At 41.3% G+C, this 14,193-nt stretch overlaps 1 protein-coding gene across 6 annotated transcripts in view; it reads left to right on the top strand.

The window, feature by feature from the left end:
* GDA (guanine deaminase) overlaps nucleotides 1-14,193 on the top strand; it is a 111,495-nt gene that overhangs the window by 43,871 nt on the left and 53,431 nt on the right. For 4 of the 6 annotated variants that reach the window (XR_004054096.1, XM_030920406.1, XM_010375842.1 and 1 more), the window contains exon 2: nucleotides 8,736-8,824. Coding sequence is in view for 3 of the 6 variants with exons in the window: in XM_030920406.1 (XP_030776266.1) it covers nucleotides 8,736-8,824 (89 nt within the window). In the remaining 3 variants the exon portion in view is untranslated. Of the gene's footprint in view, nucleotides 1-8,735; nucleotides 8,825-10,200; nucleotides 10,241-14,193 lie in introns of all 6 variants that reach the window. The other 2 variants (XM_010375845.1, XR_004054097.1) reach the window with 2 other exon arrangements.

Here is a 14,193-nt window from a genome sequence, read left to right as displayed (position 1 = left end):
AGGATATTTTTTCTCATAATACTACATTTAATGATAAAACAGGATTATTTCCTGCATATAAATTTTGTTGTTTCCTGTCCTTTCTTGCTCTGCAATCTACTTTTCTAGAGAAAGCAATCACACTTCACTAAAAAAAGAATCAACAATAGTTTATTTAGCGTTTAACATGTTCCAGGGATATGCTAACTTCTTTGCCAGAATTATCATAGCTAGTCCTCACGATAGTTCTGTGAAATGTGTGCTTGAGTTACCCCCAGTTTGCAGATGGGAAAACCGAGCGAAGGAAGATTAAGAGACCCAGCCACGGTTGCTCCGCTGTTCTCTGTGGGCGTCACACTTCATAAGCCTAACTTGAAGTCACTCTCTTATTTATCTCATTATAGTGTCTATTACACATGGTGCTTGAAAAATACCTCTGTATCGCAGATGTCTAGTGTCAGAAAATCAGCAGGCATTTATTACATGTAGTTATATTTAGTGTTAAATTGCTCCATGATACCACTATGGTTGCACTCTTGGGTTTCCCATAACAGCTTAACAAAAAAATCTACTAATCATCTGAGATAAGGTATACGTTCTATAAATAATTGTTTCATTTAATCATCAGAGGTAGAGGAGAAATAGATGCCAACTAACCAGTTAAAAAATTTTATTTCTGGCGGGGCGCAGTGGCTCATGCCTGTAATCCCAGCACTTTGGGAGGCCAAAGTGGGCAGGTTATTTGAGATCAGGAGTTTGAAACCAGCCTGGCCAACATGGTGAAACCCTGTCTCTACTAAACACACACACACACACACACACACACACACACACAATTAGCTGGGCATGGTGGCAGATGCCTGTAATCCCAGCTACTTGGGAGACTGAGTCTGGAGAATTGCTTAAACCCAGGAGGCGGAGGTTGCAGTGAGCTGATATTGTGCCACTGCACTTCACCCTGGGTGACAGAGCAGGACTCCATCTCAAAAAAAAAAAAAAAAAAAAAAAAAAAACCCAAAAAATTGTTTCTAATTTTGTGGTTACATAGTAGCTGTATATATTTACAGAGTACATGAAATGTTTTGATAAAGACACACAATGCATAATAATCACATTGTGGAGAATGGGGTATCTATCCCCTCAAGCATTTATCCTTTGTGTTACAAACAATACAGTTCTATTCTTTTAGCTATTTTTAAATGTACAATTAAGTTATTATTGACTACAGTCATCCTGTTGTGCTATCAAATAGTGGGTCTTATTTATTCTTTGTATTTTTCTCTTTTGTATCCATTAACCATTCCCCTGTCCCTGCTCCAGTTACCCCTTTCAGCCTCGGGTAACCATCCCTCTACTCTCTATGTCCATGATTGCAGTTGTTTTGATTTTTTGATTCTACATATAAGTGAGAACATGTGATGTTTGTCTTTCTGTACCTGGCTTATTTTACTGCATGATCTCCAGTTCCATCCAGATGGTTGCAAATGATAGGATCTCATTCTTTTTTGTGGCTGAATAGTACTCTATTGTGTATACATACCACATTTTCTTTATCCATTCATCTGTTGATAGACACTTAGGTTGCTACCAAATCTTAGTTATTGTGAATAGTGCTACAATAAAGGGAAGTGCAGATATGTCTTCCATATATTGATATACATTCTTTTGGGTATATACCCAGCAATAGGATTTCTGGATCATATGGTAGCTCTACTCTTAGTTTTTTGAGGAACCTCCAAACTTCATGGTGGTTTTATTAACTTACATTTCCACCAACAATGTATGAGGGTTTGCATTTCTCCACATCCTCACCAGCATTTGTTATTGCCTGTCTTAGATATAAGCCATTTTAACTGGGATGAGATGATATCTCATTGTAGTTTTACTTTACGTTTTGCTGCTGATCAGTGATGTTGAGCACCTTTTTATATGCTTGTTTGCCATTTATATGTCTTCTTTTGAAAAATGACTATTCAGATCTTTTGTCCATTTTGTGATTAGATTATTAGTTTTTTTCCGATACAGTTGTTTGAGCTCCTTACATATTCTGGTTATTAATTCCTTGCCAGATGGGTAGTTTGCAAATATTTTCTCATGTTCTGGATATCTTTTCACTTTGTTGATTGTTTCCTTTGCTGTGCCGAAGCTTTTTAACTTGATGTGATCCCGTTTGCCCATTTTTGTTTTGGTTGCCTGTGCTTGTGAGGTATTATATAGGAAATTTTTGCCCAAACCAATGTCCTGGAGAGTTCCCCAATGTTTTCTCATAGTAGTTTCATAGTCTGAGGTCTTAGATTTAAGTCTTTATTCCATTTTGATTTGATTTTTGTATATGGTGAGAGATAGGGGTCTAGTTTCATTTTTCTGCATATGAACATCCGGTTTTCCCAGCACCGTTTATTGAAGATACTTTTTTTTTTTTTTTGAGATGGAGTCTTGCTGTGTTGCCCAGGCTGGAGTGCAGTGGCACCATCTCAGCTCACTGCAAGCTCCGCCTCCCGAGTTCACGCCATTCTCCTGCCTCAACCTCCTGAGTAGCTGGGACCACAGGTGCCTGCCACCTCGCCCGGCTAATTTTTTGTATTTTCAGTAGAGACGGGGTTTCACCATGTTAGCCAGGATGGTCTCAATCTTCTGACCTTGTGATCTGCCTGCCTCGGCCTCCCAAAGTGCTGGGATTACAGGCTTGAGCCACCGCGCCCGGCCAGTTTTCTTTTTTTGATGTGTCTTTGTCTGGTATTGGTATCAGGATAAAACAGGCTTCATAGAATGAGTTTGGACGTGCTCCCTTCTTCCCTATTTTTCAGAATAGTTTGAATAGCATCAGTGTTAGTTCTTTCTTAAATATTTGGTAGAATTCGGCAGTGAAGTCATTGGGTCTCAGGCTTTCCTTTACAAGGAGACTTTTTTTTTTTTTTTGAGACGGAGTCTCGCTCTGTTGACCAGGCTGGAGTGCAGTGGCGGCGATCTCGGTTCACTGCAAGCTCCGCTACAGGGAGACATTTTACTGCAGCTTTGATCTCTTTACTTGTTATTGGTCTGTTCAGGTTTTGGATTTCTTCCTGGTTCAATCTTGGTAGGTTGTATGTGTCTAGGAATTTGTCCCTTTCTTCTAGATTTTCTAATTTATTGGTATATAGTTGCTCATAGTAGACACTAATGATCCTTTGAATTTCTGCAGTACCAGTTATAATGGCACCTTTCTCATCTCTCATTTTATTTGGATCCTCTCTCTCTTTTTTTTTTTTTTTTTTTTTTTTTTTGAGACAGAGTCTCGCACTGTCACCCAGGCTGGAGTGCAGTGGTGCGATCTTGGCTCAGTGCAATCTCCATCTCTGGAGCTCAAACTATTTTCCTGTCTCAGCCTCCGGAGTAGCTGGGATTACAGGTGCCTGCCACCACGCCTGGCTCATATTTTAGTAGAGACAGGGTTTCACTATTTTGGCCAGGCTGGTCTCAAACTCCTGACCTCGTGATCCGCCTCCCCCTCCCCCGCCTTGGCCTCCCTAAGTGCTGGGATTACAGGTGTGAGCCATTGCACCTGGCCAGATCATCTCTCTTTTTTACTTACTCTGGCTAATGGTTTGTCAGTTTTGTTTATTCAAAAAACCAACTTTTTGTTTCACTGATTTTTTAATATTGTTTTCTTCATTTGAAATTCATTTATTTCTGCTCCGATCTTTATTATTTCTTTTCTTCTGCTGATTTTGGGTGTGGTTTGTTCTTGCTTTTCTAGTTCTTTAAGATGCGTTGTAGATTACTGATTTGAAGTTTTTCTTTTTTTGGTGTAGGCACTTAGAGCTATAAACTTCCCTATTAGTACTGCTTTTGCTGTATCCCATAGATTTTGGTATGTTGTGTTTCTATTATCATTTGTTTCAGTGACTTTTTCAATTTCCTTCTTAATTTCTTCATTGACCTACTGGTTATTCAGGAGCATGTTATCTAATTTCCGTATGTCTGTATACTTTTCAGACGTTCTCGTTATTTATTTCATTGTGGTCAGAGTTGCTTGATATCATTTCAATTTTTGGGGTGTTTTAAGACTTGTTCTTTGACCTAACATATGGTCTATCCTTGAGAATGATTCTTGTGCTGAGGAAAAGAATGTATATTCTGTGGCCATTGGATGAAGTGTTCTATCAATATCTATTAGATACATTTGATCTATAGTGCAGATTAAGTCTGATGTTCCTTTGTTGATTTCCTTGCTGGAAGATCTCTCCCATGCTGAAAGTGAGGTGCTGAAGTCTCCAGCTATTATTTTATTGGGCCTATCTCTCTCTTTAGCTCTAATAGTATTTGCTGTGTATATCTAGGTACTCCAGTGTTGGGTGCATGTATTTTTAAAATTGTTATATCCTCTTGCTGAATTGATTTCTTTATCATTATATAGTGACCTTCTGTGTCTCTTCTTACAGTTTTTGTCTTGAAATCCATTTTGCCTGATAGAAATATAGCTACTCCTGCTCTTTTTTGGTTTCCATTGGCATGGAGTACCTTTTTCCATCCCATTATTTTCAGTCTATTTGTGTCTTTATAGATGAAATGTGATTTTTGTAGACAACAGATCATTCAGTCTTGTGTGTGTGTGTGTTTAAATCCATTCAGCTATTCTGTGTCTTTTGATTGAAGAGTTTAGTACATTTACATTCAATGTTATTATCAAATGTAATAATGTTTTTATCGAATGTAAATGGGCTAAATGCTATTATTGATAAGTAAAGACTTAGTCCTGTCATTCAAACATATTATTGATAAATAATGACTTAGTCCTTCCGTTTTGTTGTTTCCTGGTTTTGTGGTCTTCTTTTCCTTCTTCCTGTCTTCCTTTAGTGAAGGTGATTTTCTCTGGTGATGTGATTCAGTTTCTTGCTGTTTATCATCTATTATATACCTATCTTTTTATATCTTTTTGTATCTATCGTATAACCTATTATTTTAAGCTGGTAACAACTTATTACTGTTTGCATAAACAAACGAAAAAACAAATAAAAGAAAATGAATAAAAACTCCACGCCTGAACTTTACCACCCTTCCCTTTTTTAACTTTTTGTTATTTCTATTTATATCTTAGTATTCTGTCCAGGTTTTGAAAAGTTGCTGTAGTTATTATTTTTGACTGGTTCATCATTTAGTCTTTCTACTTAGGATGAGAGTAGTTTATACACCATGGTTACAGTGTTACAATATTTGTGCTTTTCTGCATACTTACTAGTCCCAGTGAGTTTTATACGTTCACATGATTACTCATTACTCATTAACATCCTATTCTTTCTGAATGAAGTACTCCCTTTAGTGTTTTTTATAGGACAGGTCTAGTGTTGATAAAATCCCTCAGCGTTTGTTTGTCTGGGAAAGTCTTTATTTCTCCTTGATGTTTGATGGATATTTTTGCCAGATATACTATTCTAGGATAAAAGGATCTTTTGATATTATTTTAATATTTGATATTCCTTCAGCACTTTAAATATGTTATGCCACTCTTTCCTGGCCTGTAAGCTTCCCATGGAAAAGCCTGCTGCCAGATATATTGGAGTTCCATTATATGTTATTTGTTTCTTTTTTCTTTTTCTTTTTTTTTTTTTGAGATGGAGTTTCACTCTTGTTGCCCAGGCTGGAGTGCGATGGTGCGATCTTGGCTCACTGCAACCTCCGCCTCCTGGGTTCAAGTGATTCTCCTGCCTCAGCCTCCCCAATGGCTGGGATTACAGGTGTCCACCACCATGCCTGGCTAATTTTTTGTATTTTTTAGTAGAGATGGGGTTTCACCATGTTGACCAGGCTGGCCTTGAACTCCTGACCTCAGGTGATCCACCCACCTCGGCCTCCCAAAGTGCTTGGATTACAGGCGTGAGCCACTGTGCCTGGCCATGTTTCTTTTCTCTTGTTGCTTTTAGGATTCTTTCTTTATCCTTGATCTTTGAGAGTTTGATTATTAAATGCCTTGAGGTACCCTTCTTTCGACTAAATGTGCTTGGTATTCTATACCTTCTTGTACTTGGATATTGGTATCTTTCTCTAGGTTTGGAATGTTCTTTATTATCCGTTTGAATAAACTTTCCATCCCTATCCCTTTTCCTGCCTCCTCTTTAGAGGCAAATCTAAGAGTTACTAAATGTGTGGATTTTTAGATCCTATGGACTTGCTTCATTGTTTTTTATTCTTGTTATTTTTGTCTCCTCTGACTGTGTATTTTCAAATAGCCTTTTTTTCCCACCCAGGCTGGAGTGCAGTGGCACGATCTCGGCTCACTGCAAACCCTGCCTCCCAGGTTCAAGCAGTTCTCTGCCTCAGCCTCCCAAGTAGGTGGGATTACAGGCGCCCGCCATCATGCCCAGCTAATTTTTGTAGTTTTAGTAGAGAAGAGGTTTCACCATCTTGGCCAGGCTGGTCTTGAACTCCTGACCTCGTGATTCACCTGCCTTGGCCTCCCAAAGTGCTGGGATTACAGGCATGAGCCACGGTGCCTGGCCTCAAATAGTCTATTTTCAAGCTCATGAATTTTTTCTTCTGCTTGATCGATTCTACTATCAAACCACTCTGGGCTGGGCACAGTGCCTTACACCTGTAATCCCAGCACTTTGGGAAGCCAAGGTGGGTGGATCACGAGGTCAGGAGATCAAGACCATCCTAGCCAACATTGTGAAACCCTGTCTCTACCAAAAATACAAAAATTAGCTGGGTGTGGTGGTGCATGCCTGTAATCTCAGCTACTCGGGAGGCTGAGGCACAAGAATCGCTTGAACCCGGGAGGTGGAGGTTGCAGTGACATGAGATGGCGCCACTGCCCTCTGGCCTGGTGACAGAGCAAGACTCCTTCTCAAACAACAACAACAATAATACTCTGATGCAGGCTTCATTATGCATTTTTCAGCTTCAGAATTTTTGCTTGATTCTTTTTAATTATTTAAATCTCTTTGTTAAATTTGTCTGATAGAATTATGAATTATTTGTGTTATCTTGAATTTCTTTGAGTTTCCTCAAAACAAGTATTTTGAAGTCTCTTTCTGAAAGGTTACATATCTTCCTGTCTTCTGGATTAGTCCCTGGTACTTTATTTAGTTCACTTGGTAAGGTCATTTTTTCCTGGAATGTCTTGATACTTGTAGATGTTTGTCTGTGCCTGGGCATTGAAGAGTTAGGTATTTATTGTAGTTGTCACTGTCTGGGCTTGCTTGTACCTGTCTTTCTTGGGAAGGCTTTCCAGATATTTCAAAAGACTTTGGTGTTGTGATCTAAGATATATCTGCTTTGGGGTGAATTCTGCCTGGCCTGGGATTCACTCTTCAGAGCAGTGGGCTTCCCTCTGGACCAGGGCAGATCCATAAATGCTGTATAGGAGCCAAGTTGGGGAATTGGGGACCCCAGGAGCCTGCTTGAAGTTTTATTCTTCTGTGGCTGAGCTGGTATTTAAAGTGCAAGACAAAGTTCCGTTTACCCTCTGCTTTCCTCAAGCAGAAGGAGTCTTGCCTCATAGCCACCACAGCTGAGAATGTGCTGAGTTTCACCCAAGACCCTCAACATAGTACCTGGGTATTGCTGCTGGTTATTCAGGGCCCAAGGGCTCTTCAGTTAGCAGGTGACAAATCCTACCAGGACTGAGTCCTTTCCTTCAAGGCATCAGATTCCCTTTTGACCCAAAGTATGTCTAGAAATGCTGTCAAGGAGCTAGGGCCTGGAAAGACAGCCTCACACCCCTGACAGGTACCCTATCCTGCTGTGGCTGACCCGGTATCCAAGATGCAAGAAAAAATCCTCCCCACTCTTCCCTTTCCTCTCCCTGAGTGGAAGGAAGGAGTCTCTTTTGGAGCCATGAGCTGTGTGGCCTGGAGTTAGGGGAGGGGAGGCACCCCTCCTGCAGCCACCCCAGTTTGTGTCTCGGGAGGTTGTACTCCCCCCTGCCCAGTCTGTTGTCTCTGGGCCCAGTTCAGCACTAGGACTCACATAAAAGTTGCAGTCCTTGTGGCTTAGACTGCCTTTTAAGTTTATTAGGGCCCCTGGGCACGTTAGCCTGCTGTGGTCTGTGGCTAGGCTTGTGGAAACTCAAGTCCCAACTGCTGGGATCAGCAATTCCCCTCTGGCCAGGGCTGGTTTGAATACTCCCTCTGTGGGCAGACATCAGCTAAGTTTGGTCCAGTTTTGTTTTCCGCTGTAACAGAACAGCACTGAGTTTAGTGGCTCATAATTGCTATGCTCTCCTTCCATCAGCACCCATAAATGCTCTCCATACCACACCACAACGACCTGGTGGGTAGGGAAGGGGTGGCATATGCAATTCAAGGCTGGCTTTTGTATCTCTTCAGTGCCTCTTTCAGCGAGATGAAGTTAAAACCAGGTACCATGACTGCTCACCTGATTTGTGGTTCTTATGAAGGTATTTTTAATATAAATCCTTGTTAAATTGGTGTCCTTGCAGGGGGTGATTGGTGAAGCCTTCTATTCTGCCATCCTGCTCCGCCTCTCCAATTAGCCACTTTTAATCCCTTGTATCTTCAACTGAGAATGTTTGAAGTCTCACTTACATCAATATTAGGGCAGAAAAGGAGAAATCACACACAGCTGGTCTTTGGATGACCAAAAGCAAACCCTTGTCTTTTTTTTTTTTGCCTCTAAATGCAATTCCATTTGGTATCAAATACCTTTTAACTCAGCTATAGTATAGTCTCTTTTAAGAAGATTTACATATTTAATAAAAACAAGTGACTATGACTCACTAATATGTGTTTCTTTTCTTTTCTTTCTTTCTTTTAAAGATAGTGTTTTTAGAAGAAGCATCTCAACAAGAAAAACTGGCCCAAGAATGGTGCTTCAAGCCATGTGAAATAAGAGAACTGAGCCACCAGTAAGTTGTTACTTCTTCCCTTTTACTGGGTGCCACTAATAAGCTTAAATTATAGAACACCTGCTTTGAGAGACAGAGAGACTTTAAAAAAATATTAATTTTAAAATAATTATTTTTTATTAATTATTTGTTAAGGGAGGAGATGGGAAGGAAAAGGTAAACAGTAAGCTGAAGGAGGAAACTTAAGAGAGCTAGAGGCTGCCATCGTTCATCCATTTCTTTAGCATATATTTGTTGAGCATGCTATGTGCAGTACCTAGGGTCTGGAGGTGAAAAAGATCTTCAAAGTCCTTGTCCTCACAGGGTTTACAGTCCATGGGGGACAAAGACAGCAAACAGATACCTGAGCATGACCATGGTAGATTGTGATAGCTTCTATAAAGGAAGAAAACAAGGTGGGGTGGGTATGATAGAGGTTAACTATTAAGAAGTAGGGAGGAGGCCAGGCGCGGTGGCTCACGCCTGTAATCCCAGCACTTTGGGAGCCCGGAACGGGCGGATCACGAGGTCAGGAGATTGAGACCATCCTGGCTAACACGGTGAAACCTTGTCTCTACCGAAAAATACAAAAAATTAGCCGGGTGTGGTGGTGGGCACCTGTAGTCCCAGCTACTCGGGAGGCTGAGGCAGGAGAATGACGTGAACCTGGGAGGCGGAGCTTGCAGTGAGCCGGGAGGCGGAGGTTGCAGTGAGCCGAGATCATGCCACTGCACTCTAGCCTGGGCAACAGAGTGAGACTCCGTTTCAAAAAAAAAAAAAAAAAAAAAAAAAAAAAACAGAAGAAGTAGGGAGAAAAGAAAATTTGAGAATCAATTGGTTGGGGAAGTTCAGAAGCCCACTTGAGCTGTGATATTATATTTCAACTACTTTTAGTAGTTTTTAATGTTTGTTATATTTTATATATAACATGTATTTTATATATAACATATATTTAATATATGTTATACAGTTTTTAAAGAAATGATTGGGCCAGGCATGGTGGCTCACACGTATGATCCTAGCACTTTGGGAGGCCGAGGCGGGTGGATCACCTGAGATCAGGAGTTCAAGACCAGCTTGGCCAACATGGTGAAACCCCGTCTCTACTAAAAATACAAAAATTAGCCTGGTGGCGCATGTGGCACCTGTAATCCCAGCTACTCGGGTGGCTGAGGCAGGAGAATCTCTTGAAGCCAGGGGGCAGAGGTTGCAGTGTGCCAAGATCACTCTACTTCACTCTAGCCTGGGTGAAAGAACAAGACTCTGTCAAAAAAAAACAAAAAAACAAAAAAAACTCAGTTTCCTCATAGCCTGCTTGATATGTTTTATGGAAATGGGAAACCTTTTTTTGATTATAACTTTTATTTTATTTTATTTGATATTTATTTTACTTTAAGTTCTGGATACATGTGCAGAATGTGCAGGTTTGTTACATAGGTATACATGTGCCATGGTGATTTGCCGCACCTATCAACCCTTCATCTAGGTTTAAGCCCCACATGCATTAGATATTTGTCCTAATGCTCTCTCTCCCCTTGCCCCCCACCCCCCAACAGGCCCCGGTGTGTGATGTTCCCCTCCCTGTGTCCATTTGTTCTTATTGTTCAGCTCCCACTTATGAATGAGAACATGCAGTGTTTGGTTTTCTGTTCCTGTGTTAGTTTGCTGAGAGTCATGGCTTCCAGCATCATCCATGTCCCTGCAAAGGACATGAATGGGAAGATGTTTTTAAAGCTAAAATATTTTATCTTGTTTCAGGCCAAATAAGTTCCAAGGCCAATAAAAGTGGTACCATTTATATTCTGAAAACACTGATAACTTGGAAATTGACTTTCACATAATATAGAGGAGCATTGTTTCACATAATAGAGAAACATTGAACTAGGAATGAAAATACCTGGTTTGAATCCACAGACTAGTTTTGCAGATGTTAAATGTGAGGTAAGCCACTTTCCCTCTTTGAGCTCATCTAGACTATGAAGCTCATCTCTGGTCATAGTCCAGAGAGACAGAGTAACTGTTTATAAAGTTTCACTCCACCTGCAGTTCTACTCACATCCCTTGCCTCCTTCCCTCTCCCTGCTGCCTCTCTATGGAGTTGGAAGTGTGTGGGTGGTGGGCATGGTAATGAATATAGTAGCTTCTGCTGTTACCATCTACTTCCTCTTCCCAGATTTTCACGTAAGAATCTATGATGAGGGACAACTGACATTGATAGTCTCCTCCTTGTGTGTCTTTGTGTTGGAGGATTAGAAGAAGGCTTGGAAGTAGTTGAAGTGGAGGCTGAGATGGGATGAGAGAATGGTGGAAGTGGTTGTAGGATGAGGAGGAGGGTAAACGTAACTGTGGGTCTTCACATCCTTTTCTTCCTCTTTATGAGGTTGCTTTTGAAATTAAATCCATCAGAAACGCAGATTCTGGGGGCCGTATGTAAGCACTGCACACAAACAAGTAGTAAGGTAAGAAATAATTTAAATTTTAGTAGAAGACTGAAGTCTTTGAAGAAAAATTATATTTAAAATGCAAAGAGATTCTTATATCAAGCACACAAGTTATGTGCAGTTGAATTTAAGTCATGATTAAAATACCATAAAGGGATGTCTCAGACAATTTTTAATAGACTTGGCCCAATACACAGTGTATCTACAAGTCTATCTCAGTACCGTGTGGATTTTTTAAAAATGAAAATCACAGCTGGAGTACCATGGGCAGTGCTGTGGTAGGAGCGAATCAGATGGTGGCCATGGACCGTGGACAGGTTTGCAGGGCCAGGATTAGGGTGAGGGGAGTGAGGCATTCACCTCAGGCACAAAATTTAAAAGCAGTGGGGGAGGGGCAAAAATTCAGTAACCAAGATCAATACTTTTCAGGCAATATTTTAAAATAAAAAAATGAATCCATGGCCGGGCGCAGTGGCTCACGCCTGTAATCCCAGCACTTTGGGAGGCCGAGGCGGGCAGATCACTTGAGGCCAGTAGTTCAAGACCAGCCTGGCAAACATGGTGAAACCCCGTCTCTACTAAAAATACAAAAATTAGCCAGGTGTGGGCCGGGTGCAGTGGCTCATGCCTGTAATCCCAGCACTTTGGGAGGCCTGGGTGGGCGCGCATCACGAGGTCAGGAGATCGAGACTGTCCTGGCTAACACGGCAAAACCCCGTTTCTACTAAAAATACAAAACATTAGCTGGGCGTGGTGGCGGGCGCCTGTAGTCTCAGCTACTCGGGAGGCTGAGGCAGGAGAATGGTGTGAACCCTGGAGGCGGAGCTTGTGGTGAGCAGAGGTAGTGCCACTGCACTCCAGCCTGGGCTACAGAGTGAGACTCTCTGTCTCAAAAAAAAAAAAATTAGCCAGGTGTGGTAGCAGGTGCCTGTAATCCCAGCTACTTGGGAGGCTGAGGCAGGAGAACTGCTTGAACCTGGGAGGCGAAGGTTGCAGTGAGCCGAGATTGCACCACTGCACTCCAGAGAGTGAGACTCCATCTCAAAAAAAAAAAAAAAAAAAAAAAAATCAATGCAAAACTCATGATGAACAAAACACCAACATTTTAAATAAAGACAGGATGTTGTTTGTTGTTCAGCCATGCATTTTTTTTGTGTGCAATGGAACAGTCACTTTCAAATAACCTGGATTCCCAGACCCACAGGGCCATTGCATTACTGGTAGGGCAGGTTGATGAGGGTGATGATGGTTTGGGTAATATACACATGTATTGATACATACCTGTATTGTTTTTTGATGATAAAACTTTATTAATGTTTTCCATTTGGTGAAAAGATGGGTGGATGTTCTGATAAGCATATATGGGGGATATATCTATATATAATTTTTTTTGCTCAGGTTATGATGTGCCTTGGCCAACACTGCAGATTTGGAATACCTGGGGGAAGTTGAGATTCTCTGAGGAAATTATGATGCTGATTAAATAAAGTGAGAAGAGGAAAGCTGAAAAGAAGGGAGAAAGGAGAGCTTTTTTACCTTCTACTGCAGCCTTCGGATCTCTTCTCTGCTTTGCCTGCAGCTGGGCTGTTAGTAGCTACAATTTAGCCATAAGTGATGTTGTGAGTGGAGAACCGAGTTTGAATCCTGGCTGAGCCACCAACAAATTGCAAGTCGAAAATAAACTTGCAATCCCAGACCTTCCTTTTCTCCTCTCTGTAAAATGAGTAGGTGAACTCGCTGACCTCTAATGTCATGTGCACTCTCACATTCCATGCTTCTGTGTGTACAGATATATCTGTAATAAATCCTGGACTGTAACCTTGATTATCAGAATCTTTTTATTGATAATCATTTCACAATGCTTACTATTTCCTTAAAAGGATTGTAACTTTTCTGGGTGAAAAAAAAAAAAATCACACTTCAGATGCAATAAATCCTTGCGCTTCTGTTTCCTCTGAAGACTTTGTACTCTGAATCATCTTTAACTCTCTCATCTCAGCTAGGAAGAACATGCTCATTTCCCCTACATGAAAAACATAGAGTGACTTGAACTCTTCTGCATCCTAACTTTCACTATCAAATATTTTAAAAGGGAACTCTCCATCTGCACAGGACTTTTTCAAACATTCTCTTTTTAGTACTTAGTGCAGTAATCAAAACATTCTAGAGACCAAGTGAGTACTTTTTAAATGAAGAACTAAATCCTTCTGAAACTGGGTGTCTCCCCTGTTGATTGCACTGGGGTCTCAGGATTATTCCTGAGGTCACGCATTTTTGACAGTTTTTGGCACTAGTCACTGCCCTGCTCCTTCTTGAATGTCTCTTCGTTACTGTCCCTGACACCTCTCCATCCTGGGTTCCCTCTATCCTCCTCATAGTAACTCTGCCAAGATTGATCCTGATCTTCTCTTTCTCAGTCTTACTCCTGAAGTCGAACGTGCTGCTTAAGATGTTGGTTTGTTTTTTCCTTCCACAGAGATCTCTGGCATCACCAACTTCTAGAGTTACTTATATAGAGAAGACCCTCAAATCTGAATCGTTTCTCTTTTTTTTTTTTTTTTTTTGAGACGGAGTCTTGCTCTGTCGCCCAGGCTGGAGTGCAGTGGCGCGATCTCCGCTCACTGCAAGCTCCGCCTCCTGGGTTCACCCATTCTCCTGCTTCAGCCTCCCAAGTAGCTGGGACTACAGACGCCCGCCACCATGCCTGGCTAAATTTTTGTATTTTCAGTAGAGACGGGGTTTCACCGTGTTAGCCAGGATGGTCTTGATCTCCTGACCTCGTGATCCACCAGCCTCGGCCTCCCAAAGTGCTGGGATTACAGGCGTGAGCCACCACGCCCGGCCCTGAATCCTTTCTTTAACTCTTATGTGACCTCTTATCCCACATCCCCAATTACTTCTTGGACAGTTGGCAGTCACACTTTGACACTAGGTTTAATATGGCATCAT

The sequence above is a fragment of the Rhinopithecus roxellana genome, chromosome 16 (assembly GCF_007565055.1).
Source record: "Rhinopithecus roxellana isolate Shanxi Qingling chromosome 16, ASM756505v1, whole genome shotgun sequence".
Taxonomy (NCBI): domain Eukaryota; kingdom Metazoa; phylum Chordata; class Mammalia; order Primates; family Cercopithecidae; genus Rhinopithecus; species Rhinopithecus roxellana.
This window is presented reverse-complemented; position numbering and strand designations above follow the sequence as displayed.